The sequence below is a fragment of the Ambystoma mexicanum genome, chromosome 8, assembly GCF_040938575.1.
Source record: "Ambystoma mexicanum isolate Mex_15411 chromosome 8, UKY_AmexF1_1, whole genome shotgun sequence".
Taxonomy (NCBI): domain Eukaryota; kingdom Metazoa; phylum Chordata; class Amphibia; order Caudata; family Ambystomatidae; genus Ambystoma; species Ambystoma mexicanum.
In genome coordinates, this window is record NC_090929.1 from 1,486,293,620 (window position 1) to 1,486,316,511 (window position 22,892).

The 22,892-nt window shown below is 48.1% G+C and overlaps 1 protein-coding gene across 2 annotated transcripts in view; it reads right to left on the reverse strand.

The window, feature by feature from the left end:
• SEMA4G (semaphorin 4G) overlaps positions 1-22,892 on the reverse strand; it is a 960,547-nt gene that overhangs the window by 767,513 nt on the left and 170,142 nt on the right. For both annotated transcript variants that reach the window (XM_069611666.1, XM_069611665.1), the window contains exon 2: positions 8,670-8,916. In XM_069611666.1, coding sequence (XP_069467767.1) covers positions 8,670-8,781 — 112 coding nt within the window. In that variant the 5' untranslated portion in view covers positions 8,782-8,916. The remainder of the gene's footprint in view (positions 1-8,669; positions 8,917-22,892) is intronic.

A 22,892-nucleotide genomic window follows, 5' to 3' on the forward strand; every position in this document is an offset into this window, starting at 1 on the left:
CTTGCACATGAGGATATTACTCGACTTGCCTGTCTTTTCTGGAACACTTTCTTTCTTATGTGCACACGAGAGAGTGTTTTTTATAGGAATAATGTCACTTTATGGTTGTTTGGTCACTCGCATAACCGTGACATCTGTGCGAAAACTAAGGCCCCCCACAAATGGTGGGCAGCCTGTAGATGCACGCCTGCTTCGGACTACAAGTCCCATCAGCCAATGACAGCAAAGTCAGTGGTGAGTGATAATGGGAGTCGGAGGCCAAACATCTGGCGAGCCACAGGTGGCCACCCATGTATTACAGGCTCAGGGCAGCGCCTCTGAATTCACCCTTCATGGTCAAAATTCCTGTCGGCTACAGCTAAATCTGTTCACAGTATAAAAACCAAAATCTAAGCATTGCACAAATGTCCTTTGTTCGTTTTTAACAAAGTCAACTGAATAAGCTTCCTTTTTTTCCAAATGAAACACCAACACTGCTTAAAATAAGCCACGGCCACGGAGAGAAGCCTCCCGTCAGCCTCCCTTCCATCCCCCACTTCCAACCGGCTTGCTTGCTCTCCCCATAAAACAGTTCTAAATGTACTTAAATCGTGCCCGTTATCTTTTCGTGAACTAACACAAACGCGCGAAAAGGGAATGGGGCACAGAATAGTCGCCTACAGGGCAATAGGCCAATTCCCGAACCAACCTCACAAAATGCTGGTGCGGGCCAGTGTTTTTTGGTCAAGTGGGCCACTTTTTTGATAAGTTACTTCACCATGCAGCTAGTAGTTTTTACCACTGTTACTGAATACATATTCTTTAAAACACACAGTTTCTGATCTCCCATTGAGTCCACCTTCTGCGCCGAGCTTTGTCTGGTTGCTATGGGGTACAGGAGGTGACCCTTGCCTTAGGTCTCCTCCGGTCCTTCTGCAGAGGAGAGACCACACCTGTGCGCCTTGGCGCTTGATCGGGCGGCCCAGATGTGCATACAGAGGTCAATATGTTCCCTGCATGCACGTGAGCATCTGCTCTTCGTCCTGGGCACCCTCCTTTGCTTTCATCACTCGCTATTACCTTCATGTTGATAGGACTCTACTTGAGAGTCAATGTGTGCCATTATGATATGATAGGTTAGTTATAACGCGCTTAATAGCCAGAGGTTTCTAAATGAAGACTCGGGGTTCGAACCTGTGTTGCTCTGTATCGTCTCGCTTCCAAGGCGAGCACGTTGCCCCTTAGCTGTCCTTCTGAGACATTCCGCTCCTCAGTAATTCTTTGTACTCACTTTGGAGAGTAGAGATTCTGTTTTTGCATAAGAGTCAATTGCTCTTTTTTGGCGCCAGTCTTCACTGTGGGCGTCTAGATTGCCGAATGTTAGGCAGTGCCTCACTGGTTGCTACTTCCGCACGAGTAAAAGCTGGGACGAGGAAGTGGTGGGAAGGCCTGGATTACATATGGGTCATCTTCATAACTCCTCATCATAGTTTTTCGAGCCTACTCGTCCGACCCTGCCCAGCTTTCCCAGACTCCCTCCATCTGTTGCACTGCTTGCCATGGGGACGAGTACACCAATGGGAGAAAATCTCCTTTCTTGGAAGAAAAATAGGGGTATTTACCTAAATTTATATGGTGCTGGGATGATAATACTAAACCGATTGCGCACTGTCAGTCATGCAAAGGTTTGCTTGATGGGAAAAAAACATTGCATTATATAGCACAATTCCAATCCAGATTTAGCTGTGAAGAGAAGGCTGCTGTCAGCCTTGACTGCCCAGGGAGCGTAACATGACTACGCTCATTCACTGTCAGCCTGAATGCCCAGGGAGCGTAACATGACTACGCTCATTCACTGTCAGCCTGACTGCCCTGGGAGCATAACATGACTACGCTCATTCACTGTCAGCCTTGTCTGCCCTGGGAGCGTAACATGACGACGCTCATTCACTGTCAGCTTGAGCGTGGTCATGTTGCCCTGGGAGCGTAACATGACCACGCTCATTCACTGTCAGCCTGACTGCCCTGGGAGCGTAACATGACCACGCTCATTCACTGTCAACCTGACTGCCCAAGAAGCGTAAAATGACTACGCTCATTCGCTGTTAGCCTTGTCTGCCCTGGGAGCGTAAAATGACTACGCTCATTCACTGTCAGCTTGAGCCTGGTCATGTTGCCCTGGGAGCGTAACATGACCACGCTCATTCACTGTCAGCCTTACTGTCCTGGGAGCGTAACATGACCACGCTCATTCACTGTCAACCTGACTGCCCAAGAAACGTAACATGACTATGCTCATTCACTGTCAGCCTTGTCTGCCGTGGGAGCATAACATAACTACGCTCATTCACTGTCAGCCTCACTGCCCTGGGAGCGTATCATGACCACGCTCATTCACTGACAGCCTGACTGCCCTGGGAGCGTAACATGACCACGCTCATTCACTGTCAGCCTGACTGCCCTGGGAGCGTATCATGACCACGCTCATTCACTGTCAGTCTTGTCTGCCCTGGGAGCGTAACATGACTACGCTCATTTACTGTCAGCCTGACTGCGCTGGGAGCGTATCATGACAACATTCATTCACTGTCAGTCTGACTGCCCTAGGAGTGCAACATGACCACGCTCATTCACTGACAGCCTGACTGCCCTGGGAGAGTAACACCACTTCAGCTTGCTCACTCTCCACTTTGACTGCCCAGGGAGCGTAACATGACTAAGTTAATTCGCCGTCAGCCTGACTACCTTCAGAGACTAACACCACATGAGCTTCTTCATGGTCAGCTCTGACTGCTTTGGGAGCGTAACACCACTTGAGCTTGTTCTCTGTCAGCTCTGGCTGCTTTGGCAGCATAGCACCACTTGAGCTTGTTCTCTGTCAGTCCTGACTGCCCTCGGAGCGTAGCACCACTTGAGCTTGTTCACTGTCAGTCCTGACTGCCCTGGAAGCATAGCACCGCTTGAGCGTGTTCACGGTCAGCCCTGACTGCTTTGGGAGCGTAACACCACTTGAGCTCTTTCACTGTCAGCCCTGGCTGCTTTGGGAGCATAGCACCACTTGAGCTTGTTCACTGTCAGACCTGGCTGCTTTGGGAGCACAGTACCATTTGAGCTTGTTCACTGTCAGCCATGACTGCTTTGGGAGCACAGGACCAATTGAGCTTGTTCACTGTCAGACCTGACTGCTTTAGGGGCGTAGCACCACTTGAGCTTATTCACTGTCAGCCTGACGCTTTGGGAGCGTAGAAGCACTTGAGCTTGTTCACTGTCAGACCTGACTGCTTTGGGAGCGTAACACCACTTGAGCTTGTTCACTGTCAGACCTGACTGCTATGGGAGCGTAACACCACGTGAGCTTGTCACTGTCAGTCCTGACTGCCCTGGGAGCGTAGCACCACTTGAGCTTGTTCACTGTCAGCCCTGACTGCTTTGGGAGCGTATCACCACTTGAGCTTGTTCACTGTCAGATCCGACTGCTTTGGGAGCGTAACACCACTTGAGCGTGTTCACGGTCAGCCCTGACTGCTTTGGGAGCGTAACACCACTTGAGCTTGTTCACTGTCAGCCCTGGCTGCTTTGGGAGCATAGCACCACTTGAGCTTGTTCACCATCAGACCTGGCTGCTTTGGGAGCACAGTACCATTTGAGCTTGTTCACTGTCAGCCATGACTGCTTTGGGAGCACAGGACCACTTGAGCTTGTTCACTGTCAGACCTGACTGCTTTAGGGGCGTAGCACCACTTGAGCTTATTCACTGTCAGCCTGACGCTTTGGTAGCGTAGCAGCACTGGAGCTTGTTCACTGTCAGACCTGACTGCTTTGGGAGCGTAACACCACTTGAGCTTGTTCACTGTCAGCCTTGGCTGCTTTGGGAGCGTAACACCACTTGAGCTTGTTCACTGTCAGCCCTGGTTGCTTTGGGAGCGTAGCAGCACTTGAGGAGCTTGTTCACTGTCAGTCCTCACTGCCCTGGAAGCATAGCACCGCTTGAACGTGTTCATGGTCAGCCCTGACTGCTTTGGGAGCGTAACACCACTTGAGCGTGTTCACTGTCAGCCCTGGCTGCTTTGGGAGCGTAGCACCACTTGAGCTTGTTCACTGTCAGATCCGACTGCTTTGGGAGCGTAACACCACTTGAGCTTGTTCACTGTCAGCCGTGGCTGCTTTGGGAGCGTAGCACCACTTGAGCTTGTTCACTGTCAGTCCTGACTGCCCTGGAAGCATAGCACCGCTTGAGCGTGTTCACGGTCAGCCCTGACTGCTTTGGGAGCGTAACACCACTTGAGCGTGTTCACGGTCAGCCCTGGCTGCTTTGGGAGCGTAACACCACTTGAGCTTGTTCACGGTCAGGCCTGGCTGCTTTGGGAGCGTAGCACCACTTGAGCTTGTTCACTTTCAGCCCTGGCTGTTTGGGAACGTTGCACCACTTGAGTATGTTCACTGTCTGTCCTGACTGCCCTGGAAGCGTAAGACCACTTGAGTGCATCCACTGTCAGCGCTGACTGCGCTGCGAGGAGAACACTGCTCACACGGAGACAGAACGCATCAATTCCAGCAACATGAAGAGCAATCTGTCTCACAAACGCTGCATATGAATGTGTTCTTTTGATCTGAGCTATGTCAAACTAACTTGCAAAGCATTCTGGCGTACAGCATTACCAGAATGCCCTTCCATCAAAATGGCTTGCTTTGTGCTGAACAATGCGGCCTGAAATCATAAGAATCGAGTGTGAGATAAGTGGGCGTCCATCGTTATTAGCTTGTCAAATGAACACACATTGTAAAGAATGACAGCTGAGGAAAAAACATTTTTCGTCTATCTCGGAAGCATTATATAAACTCAAAATATTGCCTGTAACTGTCTGACATGTTTTCTCCGCCGTGTTGTACAATGTATGCTTTAGATCACTGGATGAAATACCATTTAACTCACATGTTCACTCTCCTGACAACCCCATTTTCGTCCGTAGCCTTCAATGGGCTCCCCCATTGAGGAAAACGTTTATCACTCGGCATACTGTGTATTATTTCCCATTGATTTAAATGGGATCACCTGCCAAAACTTCTGATTTAACCCGTCTTTGGCCCTCAAGAGGTTGAGAGGTATGGGAGGGCATGATCCAGAGGCATAATCTCTGGTGCAATTAGCAGGAAGGTGAAACACAGGTGGAGGTCATTTTATGTTATGACCTTCACGCCTTGAAACACTTGTGTATAGGCGCGTTATAAATGCCATATCATATCATATATCAGTATAAGACTCCAATTCTGTCCATCACAATTACACTCATCGTCAAAGAGGTAAAAAATGCATGAGTTAGTACACAGAGCCGGCTTTGGAGGCTGCTTCTCCAATTTATCCAGTAATGAATAGCAACAACTTCCATTATTGCAATAACTTCCTGTATTGCACTGAAAAGGAAGTATTATGAAGAATGTACACTCTGCGCAGTCTGACCTGACCATGGTACCGAAGCTACCAACCAATGATGAATCGGGAAACACTTTAAGAAGGAAGAGCTATATTTCAACAATGTCGCTTTAGGACGACAAGACAACTTTTTGGGAAAAAACGATCACTCGTCTCTCTGTGAAAAACCGGTACACATACATTTCCGAAGGAACCACATGCAACTTTTTGAACCGCACGAATCGGCGGAGTCAAGTATCATCGGGGGGAACCAACGTATGAACAATATCTTAACAATTATTCAGCATTCTGGATCCCAATCATTGCACACCCTCCCAGGGCACTGCTCTGCCCTAACACACATCCTAGGATTCAGGGATCATTACAAGTTACGTTATAGTGGTTTTGACTCATTAAAGTTTGGTCCATCTTCCCAACCAAATCCATATAATAACCAACAGTTGTGGCTTTTGTGCTGGCATGGGATAGGCATTTTACGGCACTCATATGATGTTATTACCGGGCTGTAACATGGCAACAGATGAAAAATGGAGCAATCACATGGGCATATGACGGAAGTATCTGGCAAATGTCTAATACCTCAAGCTAAATCTGTTGACTTTGTCATTGCTTGGTTCTGAAAGGACTTCAGTGCATGTAAGTGATAACCACCAAGTGCCCCAAGGCACACTTCGTTAAGTCGTTTTTATTACACCAGTAGCCATTTACAGTTGTCACTAAGCCATCAATTCTCAACAGACTGCTTACAAATAACCATGTCACAGTAATGATTGATGCTAATGCCTGATAGAGCGAACTCAAACAGTTCCCAGGAGGATGTGTTTTGGGCAGGGAGGGGCAGATGGTGGGTGGAAAATGCCATGGGGATTACTATGGCCATGGGCAGTTGATGGGAGGGTAAATAACCAAAAAACACCCACAAGCTGCAGTGCCCCTCCTCACATGCCATCTTTCTCCTACCTGTACTTCACTGCATTAGTTTCAGCTTATAACTGGCAAATAGGCACCACTTAGCATCCCAAACTAAAAAGGGAGTATGTATATAATAAATACATCTGCCCTCTGCGGTCAACTGATGTACAATACACATATATTCTGGACAATGACAACAGCATCCCCATGCCTCAATTATGACCCCCTACTGGGAACCCTGCCTGAAGGATGACCTCTACTGTGTGCCAAGTCGAAAGGTGTATCTGTCCTGGGCACCATGTATGAAGTATGGTCATGCCTAAAACAGGATATCTACAGGGCAACCATGTCTGTGGGTGAGATATTATTCTGAGCACCATGTCTGAGGTATGAGCTCTACTGGGTGAAGTAGATTCCCTTCGTGGCCACCCTGCCTGAAACATGTACAGTAATGGGTATCATGTCGGAAATATGATTACTTCTAAGCATCATGTCGAAGGATGTGCTGCCATTGAGGAACATGCTTGAAGTATAATTTCTTTTCAGCATGATGTCGGACGGATGTGCCATAAAAAAGTACTTTTCTGTGGGAGGATCTCTTCTGGGCACCATGCCTGAAGTGGGATCTCTTCTGGGCATCATGCCTGAAGTGCGATATCTTTTGGGCACCATGCCTGGAGTCTGATAGCTCCCAGGCACCATGCCTGGAATGTGATCGCTCCCGGGCACCATGCCTGGTGTGTGATCTCTTCTGGGCACCATGCCTGAAGTGTGATCTCTACTGGGCACCATGCCTGAAGTGTGATCTCTTCTGGGCACCATGCTTAGCACCCTCTAATGGATGAGCTCCACTGGACCCTATGCTGAAAGGTGATTTGTACTGATCACCCTGCCTGCAGCCTAAGCTCTACTGCTCACAATGCCTAGAGAATGAGTTCTGCTGGATGCAATACCTGAAAAGGTCTACTTGGTACACTGTCTGGAGTAAAGCCCCTAATGGGAACCATGCATATAGGAAGGGATCAACCTAGCACACAAAAATGGGTAATCTCAGATGAACACCTTGACTAAAGGATGATCTTCACTGGATCCTCCGACTGAGGTATGGATTCTGCTAAGCACCATACCATGGTCTCTACTCCGCACCCCATACCTGATGGATGAGCTGAACACCTTTCTTGAAGGATGGACTCTACTGGGCAACATCCCTAAACATGGGCTCTGCTGGGCACCACACCTGAAGGATGACGTCTACTGGGCACATTTCCTGAAAAATGGGCTCTTCTGATGGATAGCCTCCCTTCAACATCTTTCTTGAAGGATGGCCTTTACCGGGCACCAGGCCTGAATGAAGATATCTACTGGCACCACACCTGAAGGATGACTTCTACTGGGCACATGTATTGAAAGATGGACTCTTCTGATGGATAGCCTCCCTTCAACGTCTTTCTTGAAGGGTGGCCTATAATGGGCACCATGCCTGACTCGAGGGCTCTACTGGCACCACACCTGAAGTAAGACTTCTATGGCATACCGTTCGCCAGACCTGAATGAAGGACTCTAATGGCACCACACCCGAAGGGCAGCCTCTACTGGAGACCTTTCTTGAAGACCGAGTTCTGCTGGGAACCAGGCCTGAATGATGGGCTCTACTGGGCACCCCGTCTTTAGTATGAGCTTTAAGGGCCCTTTTTTGGGAGTATGGGCTCTGCTTACCACCAGGCATGTGATTAAAAAGCTAATAGCTACACCAAGTGTGTGGATTGTAACAAGCATGCCCATGTTTCAAAATTAATATATTTTTTAACCTAAAATGTCTTCCTCCAATCTTCACAGATTAGATAAATCATCATTTGTTTAATGTAGAGGACTGTGTTTGCAGAAGCACCAACCATAATGTGTTAGGAATAATTAGCAGTACATCAGCCATTTTTAAAAAGATATCCTAGGAGATGTCTGCGGCTCTCTCTGATCCCTGCCAAAATGCATAACTATGTCTTAAAGAAACATACAAGACACAAACACATCGAAGAAGAGAAATGTTTCCATGAGGCAAATCCGATTTCTAAAAGCCTCCTCCAGACTCCTCTGTGGCTGCCCTATTCTAATTAAATCTCAAGTCATTTAAGAATGGAAAACGTGGACCTAAAACACGGTTTATTTTGAATTGCTATCCCTAAAAACGTCTCTGGCAGGAACAACAAAAGGCTGTTTTCAGTTCTTTATGGCATTTTAGAATGCGCCACTGGCAGAAGGATTTCGCGTCAGAGCGCCATTGTGGAGCGGATTTTGATTCACGGGGAGGACCGTGTCGAATACTTTCAAAGTGAGTCATTGGTCCACTTACCTTCAAAAGCCACGGTTACCCTCGGCGTTGCGTCTAAATCTGCAGCTGGCCTTTTGGAAGAACATGTTATGGAGACTGTGAAGAGCACCACAAGGAAATGAAGCAGGCCCATCCTCGCGCTGACTGCGGAGCTCGAAGGTTCTGCGCTCCTTGATAGAACCTTCGCTTTATGGTCCAGCCACGTGGCTGGTGTACTTAAAATGGCCGCCGTCCACAGCTCCTCTCACATCAGACATCCACCCGCATCCTGAGAAAAAAAAAGGAAAAAAAAGGGGGTTAGTTAATGTAACAATGTAACTGGTTGCACCAAACCACGTTGTCCAATAGTACTGCTTTCACAAAATGCTGGCAAGCAAAACAAGACCCCTGCTGAAATGTCTCAAGAGCAAGTGACTGTTGTATTTCCTTTCAACCAGCGCCATGCACAGCAATATGTAAATTGTAGGGTGCTCTGGCAGAAAGTCTATTGTTCCTAATCCCATTTGCATCTTTAAATGAGCTCCACAAAAAAGAGAAAAATAGGTCGGGGCGTGCACAGACAGCATCATTCATTTGCAATCTACCTTGTACATTTTGTTGGCAGCAACATGTTGGATAAGCGGTTGGATAAGCATGCAAGCATGAGAGTCCTGCTGTTTTTTTTTTTACTTGTTAACATGAATTATGTGAATAAAATAATTATGCGTAATAGCCATCAATGAGGGAAAGTGGTGAATAAAAAAACACACTAAACTAAAATCCTATTGACGGCACGTAGCGGTCCGTTTATCACAATATGCGATTGCTTAAACGGAGACCCAATTGTGTTTCATCACGGGAGAGAGGGGGTAGGCGAAAGCACATAAGTGGTCAATTTAGGATGATTTCTTACGCTCTCCTCATCAAATGCATCTTCGAAACCACAGGCATCGAGTGAGTGGAACCATTTTAGCACTGCAGGTCTTGGACCAGCAGATCATCATCGCAATGGGAATATTACCCCGTGGAGGTTAGTTTGAATATCCCAGACTCGCAAAGACTGCCATTTTTCCAAGGAAAATTATGAATTCAAAAAATAAATTTAATTACGTTAACATAGATGCTTCCTACCACTTGAATGCTGGACCCTACAGGTGTCCTGAACCCTACAAGCTGCCATTCTTCAATATCTTCCGCAACGTGACACCAATCCGCCGAGCACCCCCATCGCCACTCTATTATTAAACCCCATTACAGCTTCAAAGTCTGTGGGCTGACGTTATAAACATTATGATATTCTCAGTAGCATTCCCCAAAATCTTCAAAGATGACCAAGTTTGAAGAAATCCTCCACCAGCTGTACAAGCACACCAAACCTCTGCTCCATCATCGATCGCCATTTTTGTGGATAAAGTTACGGAAGAGGCTGTAGTGCTCTAGCATTTTCAGTGAAGCAACCCCCAATATGGGGGATAAGCACAACTGCTGGAGAGATTCTGGATGACCTCCCATGTACCCTAGATGAAGATAACCATTCCATATTGGCAAATGCCTTGATGAGCATCTTTAACTTCAGCCTGCTCTAAAGAAGAGACAAGTTATGATCAGGGCTCCACTCCTCATTGGCTAACCGATCACACAGCGGACCATGGAGAGTAGTAGCGTCTTCATTTTACCCCCACCAGCAATGCAATCTCTCAGGACTCAGTCCCTCTGTGTTTCTGCCTCAAATCAAAGCAGGACGGCTTGGAGGCCAAAGGAAACCACTGGAAGGCCACAGGAAACAACTGGGAGGCCACACACAGCATTTCTATGAATCATTACGCTCATTCATGCCAACATAACCTTAAGGTCTTCGTCAAAGACATCAATAATGTTCTGGCTCGATTTTGCTTCAATGAACACTTCAACAGGAAAGTTCCCATCTGAAAAGAAAGAGGCGCCAATCAGTGCCAGAGCGAACAACGGGCGTGAGGTGGTCTGATCTTCAACACCCAACATGCCACGTCACTTGGATTCATTCTCAAAAGCTCCAAATGCATGGAAAACACTAAGCTCGACCAACTACCGATTCACTCTACTACCCACATTCACAAACTCTTTGACCATTTCACGATTTTGGGCTACTGGCCAATAACTTATAAGGGCTGGTATGCATCTTGTATGAATTGTTGTATCGGGATGGCCTCGCATGCCTAGCAAACACACTGAAAAAGTCCATCCTAGGAGATAGAGACCACAGCCATTGCACAATGACTTATGAAATAATGTCACAAACCAAGAAGCAAGAGTTGTCCAGCAAAGCGTTTAATAATGGGAGAACTTCTCCATTCACCACTGTCTCCTGCCCAGCCTTCTGAAGTACAGAAAAAAGTGTTCGGAGAGCACCCTACATCCCCCGACCCGCTGAGCCACTACCAGCAGCTAACACAGAGAAGACTGTCCAAATCTGCTGACGAAGGCCCGGTAAGAGAACTCAGCAGGTTAAGCATTCACTGCTGAGATGTGTGTGTGTGATCTGCTGTTGACAGATTTGAATCCCAGCAAGGTCAACTCAGCCTACCATCCTTTCGAGATCGATAAATGAGTACCACCTTTTGTTGGGTAATAATAATTCTATATAAATAAATATTCTATGTACTGAACTTGCGCAAAGTGCTACATAAATAGCAAATTATTATTATCATAAATTATTATTAAATGGCACTGATAACTGGATGCAAGATTGGGTGTATGTTGTGGCAAACATTCCCAAATAATCCTTTGGGTTGGGAACTAGGTTGGAGGAGCGCCTGATAAATACCACCACACCCGACACCATTTCCTCCCTGTAGACCTAATGTTGTCAACACTTTGCCATCGGTGACACATTCTTGGGCTTTTTCCTTTGAGGGGGACCATGCTGTACCCCAAAGTGCCTTCCCCCACACATTACCTTTCCTGACCCTCACCTGCCACCCTAACCTGGTCTCGGCTCCTGATCCCAACTGTTGCACCACCCTCCATTGCGTGGCGTATGTTGGCCTTGTGCATGGCGCATTGGCACATCCGTTTCGCACAGCGGCGTCCCATGGGCAGAGACTGCTGGATTGACGTTCCACGTTTTGCATCTATTAGAGAATTCCAGTATTGTTCTTGCAGATCCTTTTGGAATTGCTTAGAATGTTGAATTCCTTTGCTGCTCTCCATAGTTCTGTTCAGTCTTCTGCTGCATTTATGATATGATAGGTTATTTATAATGCGCTTAATACCCAGAGGTTTTTAAGCGCGGACCCGGGGATCGAACCTGTGTTGTTCCGTGTTGTCTTTCTTCCAAGGCGAGCATGTTGCCGCTGAGCTATCCTCCCGAGATGGGTGTCCAACGTGCTTGATGGAGGGCATCCGCACCATTCTTGGTGCGAGTCGCTCCTCAGAGGCTGCCACGGAAACGATGCTATAGGGCTCGGCTCGTGCCCTTGATTCAACCTCAGACTCATTTTAATCGGAAATGGAAAGCATCCCTGCAAAGTGAATTACAGGCCTTTGGCTCGGATTGGATTTTTGTCTTGCGATGAATGCATCCATTTAATAACTCAAACGAGGCCCTGGCTGCCAACTGCATTAGGCAGAGGACCAGAATACGACGGCGTGTATTTGTGTTGCAGACTAAGTCTATCAGGATTTAGAACTGAAATTAGCTCAAATATAAACTGAGCTTTCGCACTGCTCATAGCAACACAGCACAGTCCATTTGTTTAAAGAAAAGGGCAGGGGCTGAATACGGACCACTTCAGAATCCTCCTCCGGGGGCCTTTGCACTGATTAGGAGGTTTCGACCCGTGTATTTATGCCATTAATTGCTGATTTTCTTGCCGAGGCTCGCCAGGTGTGCCCGGATCTAGGGACCTTGCTTGATGTGCCAAGGGAATTAAGTTGAACCTAAGAGATGAGCCTCAACAAGGCCAAGCCAGCCTTGGAACACTCAAGGCCTAGCATTCGGAGTTGGACCGAGTACTTTGGCCCGCTTCTGCAATGGCATACATGAGACGAAAAACAATGGAATGCAATGCTATCCAATTTCCAAAGTTTTCTGATTGGTTGGCTCGAGCATTCCTTCCATCACTTCTGGGTGTTCTTAATGAGGATCCCTCAGTGAGATGGGGGGTGGCTCGATATGAGTTCCTTGTTCAAAATGCCTATGAAATAAAGAGATACTGATAATATTTTAAGGGATTCAAATCATGGTAATACGGTCTATTGGCAATTAATACCCGGCGAGGGAGGGCTAGTGGCCTCCCAGCCAATGAGGAGGCTCGGAACGGGGTCTTTAGCACACAGTGAAAGACCCCGCTCTGAGGCTCCTGAGAGCGAGAGGCCACCATCTTCCCTCGCCGTGAATGACAGTAAGTGCACTCCCCAAGTCCCCTGCCCCCCTTTTCCCCCACCCCACTTCTTCACACACCCGCTCTCCTCCCTAACCCAACCCCACTTACCTGTGCAGCTCTGTCCATCGCTGGTGCCGGGAATAGTACTCTCTTCACACAGGCTTGTTTGTAACTCTCGCACCGGGGGCATTATCCGTCCGGTAATGCCCCTCCTCGGGTTCTATTGTTTGAAGTTATATGCATGTTTATATATGTTTATTTATTGACATTTTAGAACAGAATTGTACGAGCTGACGATTGCATATGATCAATTTAATTAGGATCAAATGTATTTTACTGTTTCTAAATTCGTCTGTTTTGTATATTGTAATAATGAAACCAAAATTACAAATTAAAAACAAATACAAAAATGAAACCTAATGAAATAAAGTTGCAATTCGCTGAGGGTGCCAAATAAGGCGGAATGCTAGGATTGCTTGTGTACCGGGGGAAAGAGGAGAAGTGACAACAGTTTACTCCTTCTTGGGGTGGAATCAAGGCTGGTTCAGAGGTGGGTGGATCAGTCTGCCCAGGCTAAAAACAAGGGCGCGGATTGCTTCCAGGCAAGCAGTTCCACGCGCCAGGTTTTGGCCTCCTGTCGTGGAAGAGGGTGTGCCCAGATGAAGGCCATTTGCTTCTGTCTAGGGAGCCATGCTGCACATTACGGTGGGGCTAACATGGGCAAACATGTCAGTGGCTGCTTGTGTTCCCATGCAGAGAGAATGTGACTCAGCAATTTGTCTGGACTGCTACTTTTAGCGGTGAGGTCTAGAATGGTCTGGCTATTACCAGTGCCCCCTAAACTGGGCCAGACAGACTAAAAACAGTGGAATGGAATACTAACAGAGCAAACTTGCAGTGATCTACAAGCATGTTTCATGCAGTTGCACCCACCACTTTTTGTTTAAGTTCTCATTAAGTGACTCAAGGTGAAAAAAGCAAACTCAATTGTAAGGACATGTTGACAAAACATTTTATCCATTTCCAGTCGTAATTTGCGTGTGCAAGTTGGAAAAAGTATAAAATGTGTGTACGTCCTGATTCCCAAACTGCTGAGGCATAGGAGGAATTCATAGTACATTTGTGCAAGTTACGTGGCACACCGAAGTCATGGTGAGCACCAACAGTGCCTGTATGGTTGGGGTCTGGGGGTGCAGTGCGCATCACAAAAATGCGTGCACATCCATGTTTCACAAAGGGATGCTTGGCCATACCAATGCACGCCATGTGGACTGGACTGTCCTCATCCCGGATAGGACCAGGTCAGAAGAAGGTGCAGTGCAGTGAGATCTACTAGCCACCCCTGCCTTGCAATGGGCCACTACAGCAGGCGAGGCACAAGCCCTGGTGTGCAGCTTCACTCCTTTATTACCAATAGAAATTAAAACTGATCATTACAGACGCGCCAAAATCCACAGTGTTGGAGAGTCCTGGCCCCCCACCCCCGACCTACACCAGTCTTCATACTCAGGTCATCAGTAGATGCCGATATATAAGTGTTGGATCCCCCCTTATATCTAACTGGGCATGTTATGTTGTCTGGCTCCTTTTTAATACCCACCAACCAAAACTGGAGTTATGGAGTCTAAAGCTGCCATCAAGTGAAGGTGACAGCTATAAGGGCGCCGAAGAAGGAAGCTGACATAGAGGCAGCATGGTGGTGGTTATAGACTTTAATTTGTGCATAAAAAGGCCCTCACTATCCCTAACTTCTAAGAGGGGATTCCCTGCTTCAAAACTAATACTAAAGTGTCTGTCAGAATGTCAGACAAATCAAACTCCACCGTCCTGTGTCATAACCTACCTCTATCCCCCACTACAACTAAAGTATAATCTAACAGCAGGTTCCTTCTCCAGGAGAATGTCTCCCCTTCTCCTGATGCTCGGATAGTGTTTAAATGAATGTTCTCTTGCAAAAGAAATGGCAGGGGAAATTACTCCCTTCCCCTGGCTTGTGCGTTTCACACATGCTTTATACAATTCCACGTCCATTCCCTTAGTGTTTCTAGCACAACTCCCAGTTCGGGACCAGCAGAATGATTCCCTTCTCCTGGTATCCCGTAGCACAATTCACAACAATGCCAGGGAGAATGACTCCCTTCCCCTGGCATTTCCAACACAACTCCCAGTTCGGAGCCAGGGGAATGACTCAATTCTCCCGGTATTTCTTGGCACAGTTCACAACAAGGCCAAGGGGAATGACTCCCTTCCCCTGGCGCCTCTAGAGTAGGTCCCAAGAGCGTTAGCTCCATCTCCAGGAGAATGACTCAATTCTCCTAGTGTCTAGCAAATTCTGTTTCACAATCTTCAGCTTGATGTTCACTTTGCCACTCTGTTTTGGCGTTAGCAAATCAAATGTTCCAAATCCTTCTTTGTGGATCACTGTGCTTAGTTCCATCACTGTGACGAGGAGGTTCTCCTTGCTCACTCAGTTCCCTTTTGTTGGCGAGTGGGCTTATTACTGCCACTGCGATGAGGATACTCTCCTAGGATGCTTATTTTACAATCATGGGGGTCTCCAACCCATCTCTGGTGGTTAGTGTACTTATTTTCAACACTGAAGAGGAAGCTCTCCTTGGATGCTGGGCATACAATTGCTAGGGTCCCCAACCCCTCTAGTTTTCACCCATGTATCCCCTCTGGGTCCCTCGCACCTCCCATTACCTTCTGAGGGATTTCTGCATGGCAGCGGGACTTCCTGGGACTGGGGTTGTTCTCTCTGATGTACCAGGCCGCTCTCTCCGATTTCCACAGCACAGCGGCAGCTCTGCACTCTGGTATGCTGCTCGGCTCTTATCTCCTGCTTCGTATTCGGGTCTGCTTCAGCAGGACCCACAGCAAACTCCTTCTGTTGTCTCGCTGGCATCCTCCGCTCTTCTCCGACTCTGGTCTGACAACAGCATTTGAAGCTCCCACTGGTTTCTGCACCTGTTGCCTCTCCCGGCTGGGTTTGACATATTTGCTAGTCCATTGTCAATACTTATACAATGTTGCCAGTCAAAGTCCTTTGTTTCTGTTGATAACTTAATTTGCATGCCTCCTCTGGGCCACCTTGCACCAGTACTAGCACAGGCAATGACCTACCTTCATGTGCTCTTCTTCGTTTCATCCTTTTGGCTTTGGCTTTGTCCCCGTGTTACAACAATACATAGGTTTACTTTCAATTAAATGGTACAGTGGGCAGCGCTAGGGAATGTTTGGGAGTGACAATATTCAATTGGCTGTACCCCAGCTGATCGTCCTTGTCGCCAGAGGGGGAGTCCCTCCCCATGAGGTCCTCCCGCATTAAACCACCCCTAAGGGGACTATTGGGTAGCAACCACACCTCTCTAGCCTCATGGAAAAGGGATCCCCCCTTGCGGAGAAGTGACGACACCCTGTGAATCATCACACAAAAGAGAATGTGATGAAGTGAAGGCCATGGGTTCAATATTAACCCTTATGCTATAAGCACCTCTAGAAAGTCCTATTCCATTTAGTTAGAGATTCTGCAAGGCTCTGGAGTAAAGGGTAGACTTCTAGTAGAGGCCAAAAGCCCTAGAATCGTCTCGATTGCTAATTTGTTGACAACCTTTCGACATGTGTTCTTTTAAAAAGGGTTTGGCAATACCCATGCTCTTGCAGCTGGTTGCTCTTCTGCTCTGCCAGGTTCCTCCATATGCCTTTCCTAATGGTTTGTACGCAATCATACAGCCTGCCCATATCTTTGGAATACATAGTGTTGGCATGTTTCTTAGCATTTCTCTTAGTTGACTTTGTGATGGGGAACAATGGTACATAAGAAGGATATATGAGAGCTGCTGAAAGTCTGATGGAAATCAGCGAGGTGGAAGGTTGACTTCGCCATTCACCAAAATAGATTCAGAGGAATGAGTGGACGGGCGATCCAGGGGATGTCTTTGGCATTCCAAAATCTCCTATCGTTTGATACAAGTCAGGTAAAGATCCCTGGAGAATAATCTTTCCATTATTGAGGCATCCCAACAGTAATATATCCCAAGGGAAATAAGGTCCAACACAGGGCCCTTTACATACTATGTGTGTCAATGGTTGGAATACAACCAAGTTCACTCAGTAAGATCAAAAAGAGTTGTGCCAATATCCTTGCCTAAAAATCGAATTCTAGAATGACCCGCTGTTTCCCCAGACTGCTGAAGGTTCATCATGGCTACGTGGGAAGTCAGGCTTAGTAGCCAGACATCCAGTTGATGGACAAAAAGGGTCAACCTCCCAGAAGGCATCGAAGGGGGAGATCCTTAAAGAGGAGGGAGAATAAGCATAGCAAGTTCCCTGTAAGAAAAGGCTGCAGGATACAGCAGTCCCTAACTGAAGATGCCCCAAGGATATGCTAATTAAGGCTTTCTTTTGGAGCACAGAGATTGCTAACATTAATTACAATAGACGGCATCGGTGCACAAAAGAAATCAGTGCAACAGCGCAAAGTGGTTAGCAAATACATTTCCCGGCCGACCTACGGAAAGCATAATGAAGAGTCATGCGCGTCAATGGCTACGCGTTGAAGGGGTTCTATAAATCTCTTTAATTTAGTAACATGCTTGTGCAATCTGAAGTATAAATAAAGTTGCCAGAGACGACTAATTAAAATGATCCTGCTTCTTCAGCGTACTAGTTAGGCTGGCATGCCGGAGGCGGCCCTGTACCTAGGGCAGGGGTGTTGCTAGGTTTGTAAAAGATCCGGGGTTAAGCTAATGTCAAGACTGTCAGGACTCGGGGCTAGCTAGCCTTTTGATTCTAGCCCCTGAGCTTCTATCTGGGTCTACAATGAAAAGACCCAGGGCTATAGCCCCCTGAACCGCCCGCCCCTACAACGCCTCTGTTACGGCACCTACTCTTGCATCACACCACATGAACAGCAAACAGCCCATTTTCTGAAAATAGCCCATTTTTATTGGACTGGTTGATATTGCACAGCGGGCACAGATTGCTGGTTCATGTGTACCGGTTGCCATGTAACAGGTTCAACATTCAGTTTGGCTCTCGCAGAGAATTCCCCTGTCCTTGCAGTTCGTAAGCGGAGAGAAGGCGGTAATAGCGGGGGGTTCAGGGGACACAGAAGAGGGCCTCATTTGGAGTGTTGCGATAAGGCAACAACGGCGCTGGTAGTGCTACCGGCGCCGTTGTTACCTCGCCGCAACATTCCAAGTATGCTCGCGGGTGCCTCTCTGGAACGCCTGGTCAGACCAGGCGTGCTGAGCAGCGCACGCAAGCATTATCGGATGGCAGCAACGGCCCCGTTATCAACGGGGCCGTTGTTGCCATCCGCCCCATTTCCATTGAGCCCTATGGGGCTCAAATGGGAATGGGGAATAATTTTTTCCAGAGCCCAGAAAAGGGCAATTACCGGGTCCGCCAATGTCGGCATGACCCGGTTATTGCCCTTTTCTAGGCTGCGGAAAAAAATCATTACCGGCGGCAGACGTGCCCTTACTAAGGCTACTGCCTGCCTTGTAATGAAGCCCAGATACCTTTCCTGCTTTACTGCTGGAGTTCACAGATAGACATATCACTTATATTTCTCACTTTGTTCAGGTGGGTACTAAAGACTCATTACCAAGACATGCGGGACTCCGCTACCCACCGAAACAGCAAACCTCGATCCTGTGTTCAGGATGTCCACAATGCGTGCGAGCAAACATGCCATACACTTCAATGGGGAACTGGTGGCTGGTGGCATATTTGTGTCAGTCACTTTTGAAACCCAGCTGGATTTTTCTTTTATCGGTGGGTTGACAAGCCCTGCCTCACAGCACTGCAAAGGGCACATTCAAAAGCAGAAAGAAGCCAGCAGTGATCCGGCAGTGCACTGACACGTGGAGACTCAGCTCTTGTTATGCTATGTGATATTTCTATAGCACCTAACGGCCACCGTACTGGCCTCAATGTGCTTTATGTATCTGGCTAGACCGTAGCTTCAACATAAACGATAAACAGGACATTGCCCCACGGGGGGAGGACTCTACATAATAGTATATATATGTAAACGATGCCGCGATAAGTACTACTGTGGCGTCATATTTTCCAGTTCTATGCTTTGAGTGCTGCGTGCTTTGATGCGTCAGTATGTTGTTGTTGGCATGAAATCCGAATTTGAGGTGGTTAAGCCAACTAATTTGGGTAATGCTGGGTGTATTTATCTGTCTGCCGCCCATCAAAAAGTCACAGCTGGTCCATACCGCTCAGCCTCCAGAGCCGCCCTGGGCCTCAGACCCTAGGACCGCTGGTGTCCACATAGAGCCACCCTGGGCCTCAGACCCTAGGATCGCTGGTGTCCACATAGAGCCACCCTGGGCCTCAGACCCTAGGATCGCTGGTGTCCACATAGAGCCACCCTGGGCCTCAGACCCTAGGATCGCTGGTGTCCACATAGAGCCACCCTGGGCCTCAGACCCTAGGATCGCTGGTGTCTACATAGAGCCACTCTGGGCCTCAGACCCTAGGATCGCTGGTGTCCACATAGAGCCACCCTGGGCCTCAGACCCTAGGACCGCTGGTGTCCACATAGAGCCACCCTGGGCCTCAGACCCTAGGATCGCTGGTGTCCACATAGAGCCACCCTGGGCCTCAGACCCTAGGATCGCTGGTGTCCACTTAGAGTCACCTGTGGCCTCAGACCCTAGGACCGCTGGTGTCCACATAGAGCCACCCTGGGCCTCAGACCCTAGGATCGCTGGTGTCCACATAGAGCCACCCTGGGCCTCAGACCCTAGGATCGCTGGTGTCCACATAGAGCCACCCTGGGCCTCAGACCCTAGGATCGCTGGTGTCCACATAGAGCCACCCTGGGCCTCAGACCCTAGGACCGCTGGTGTTCACGTAGAGCCACCCTGGGCCTCAGACCCTAGGACCGCTGGTGTCCACATAGAGCCACCCTGGGCCTCAGACCCTAGGATCGCTGGTGTCTACATAGAGCCACCCTGGGCCTCAGACCCTAGGATCGCTGGTGTCCACATAGAGCCACCCTGGGCCTCAAACCATGGGATCACTAGTGCCCATCATGAGCCCCCCTGGGTGTGTGACCCTGGTATCATTGGTGCCATACAACAACATACATACCAGGGTCTCAGACCCTGGAATCAGTGGAATCCCCCCACAGCCCTATAGGCCTCAGGCACTGGGATCACTGGCCCCCCCTAGAGCTGTACATTGGCTGATCAACAGTAAAGTATGACGTTTAAAGAAGGATCAGGTCATGTGTTTTCAACCAATCCCACAAAACCTCTCAGTATCAAATATAAATCACTTCTAAACTGCCTCAGAGAAAGAATTTAACTTGCAGGGGGGCAGCTGAGTGCTGATATTTAGTCCTACTCAAACCCCCCTACTTTCGTAGAACACTGTAGCACCATTTAAGCAACCACCTGAGGCCTCTCACATCAGAAAGCATAAGAGAGATGCGGGGAACAGGATAGGTGATGCATGCATGCCTGCGTCATTTCTCTTACTTGTTAGTGTGAGCGAGACCGTTACTTAGGAGAGGAAAGCTGCCAGCAAGGCATGTGTAAGCTAGCTAGCTGTAGAGCAGCTAGGAGCGGGCCTGGCAATGAACCTTTCTTGTACAATAAATCCTATGAAGAGGAAATGGAGTCCGCATTTTAATTACAGAGGAAGGAGCAAGTAGCAGCCACTCCAGAGGTTGCCATATTCTACCAGCAGAGACCCACTTGGAAGCCACCAATTGCAGTGGTGCCCCCCCCCCCCATCCGATCGCCATCGAGTGGCCTGCTTCTGAAATATCCTTTCTCTGCGATATTTTGGTGCACTGCTTGCTGTCTGCTGGGGGGCCACAAGGCGCACATGAATGGTTGGCAGGCACAGTGCTTAGTGTAGGAGGCATGGGGGAACCCTGTTGTGGTTGCAGCTGTTGAGGGGCAGATTGGGGACTGAAGGGTGAACCGCAGGTATTGAGGCAGAGGTACAGTACATGCGACGCAGGCAGACCGCGTGTGCCCGCTCCAGCACGCGGTCTGTGAGCGACGCAGCACAGAGGCATTCTCAAGAGAATACTGGCAACCTGGTGCGTGAATGCAATTGCCAGAGTGCACTAAGTCCGTAGTAGATATTTGATATGATATGATAGGTTATTTATAATGCGCTCAATGCCCAGAGGTTTCTAAGAGCGGACCCGGGGATCGAACCTGTGTTCGCTCCGTGTCGTCTTGTTTCCAAGGCGAGCACGTTGCCCCTGAGCTATCCTCCTAGGACAAAGAGGATGCTTCTGTGGCATGTGCACAGGAAGCAATACAGGAGGGTTGCATGCTAGATCTCCAGTGTGACATGTTATGGTTGGTAGTGTTGTCCACAGTGTGGATAGTGAACTGGCAAAACACATTCAGTGGCACGTAGATCTTAAAATCCCCGCCCCCAGGTTTTCTAGAAAGGCCTAAGGAGCCACCCTTGCCATCAGAGGAGTGGACAGCCGTATTCAAGTACTAATTACAGACACTTAGGGGATAGATTTGCAGAGAGACAGCATGCCACTTTGGTGCACTGCTTAAGAAAGGAGGGAGTAAGAATAAGCAAGCATTTGCATGACCCACTGAAGCCTCCAGGGAGCATTGGTTGGGGGGTGGGGGGCGGTTGCAACACTGCATGCCAAAATAATGAAACAAGAAATACTAAGCATATTTTGGGCAGAAGACAAGAATTGTGGACAACGTTGTAACACACGTATGAACGCTCCTGGCCACGTGTACTTTTAGTGGAGAAGAGCATGAATGCACCAAACTAACAGATGTGGTGCAGGGGTAGAAACAAACTAAAGTGGAGGCTGTGACCCGCGAAGAACCCGAGCCTACAAGAGGCTCCAACTATTGCTGGCGGGTTTGAGCTGTGTAGTCAACGCGTACAATACGAAATGGAGGGGGAATGAGGTGGCCATCCTCATACGATTACCAAGTGGGATGGACCAAGGCGAAACATGATGGGCAGCACACATATAGCAGAAAGGTGCCCGCCAAAGGGGCCTTGTTTATGGTTTAGATGTGGTCTGATGGGTAATTTATGGGGAGTGCTCTGCAGCAAGAGCATTGTACATTACATGAAACAGAAGGTAGCATGGCGAAGGGATGTGTAAGGCAAAGGGAACTGCATACAGGATGATAAATGAAATAGGATGTTTTCCTGATGTCATAATACAGGTGCAAGAAGTGTCTCACTTGAAAGTGGAGCAGTTAGGGGTGCTAACAGTTACATTAACCATTAGAGGGAACAGCCTCAGAATATTAGCAGTTTCGGCGTGGCCCTATACGTTAATGTCATGAGGTTCCTCTGAGAGGGAATGTAGAGTGGTACCGAAGAACTATTGAGTTCCAAAATAGGTTCTCCAGTCTAGTAATGAGTACTGTAAGGGTGTAGAGGAATGAGCTTGATATCACACATGGGTCTATCCCTAGAAGTAAGGTTATGACCTTCAAGAGCGGGCCTGACTATTTAAAGGAGGATAGACAAAGAGAACAGCTCTCTGCTAAATTCAATAGCTAAAAACATTGGGGACCACAGAAGGGAGCGGCCCATGATCCTGCAGTGAACGTGCCTGCCACCAAAAAATGACCCACGAGTGGACAAACCCCTCATACAGGGAAATACACAAGGAGGCAGCATAGTGATGTAAATCAGTTGTGACTATGCCACCAGAAGGTATTAATGGGAAGTTATGATAAAAAGGGCTTTCGTGTCAGGGAAATAACAACAGTGCATTCAAATGGGGATTCTTCCACTTTTACTTAACCCACGTTCAAGTGTGAACAAAAAGGGCCCGATTCATGTAATATTTGCCCGGTTCAACGTGAATTTTCACTTCTGAAACGTTACTTTGCACTGTCGACACAACCCCTGATTCATG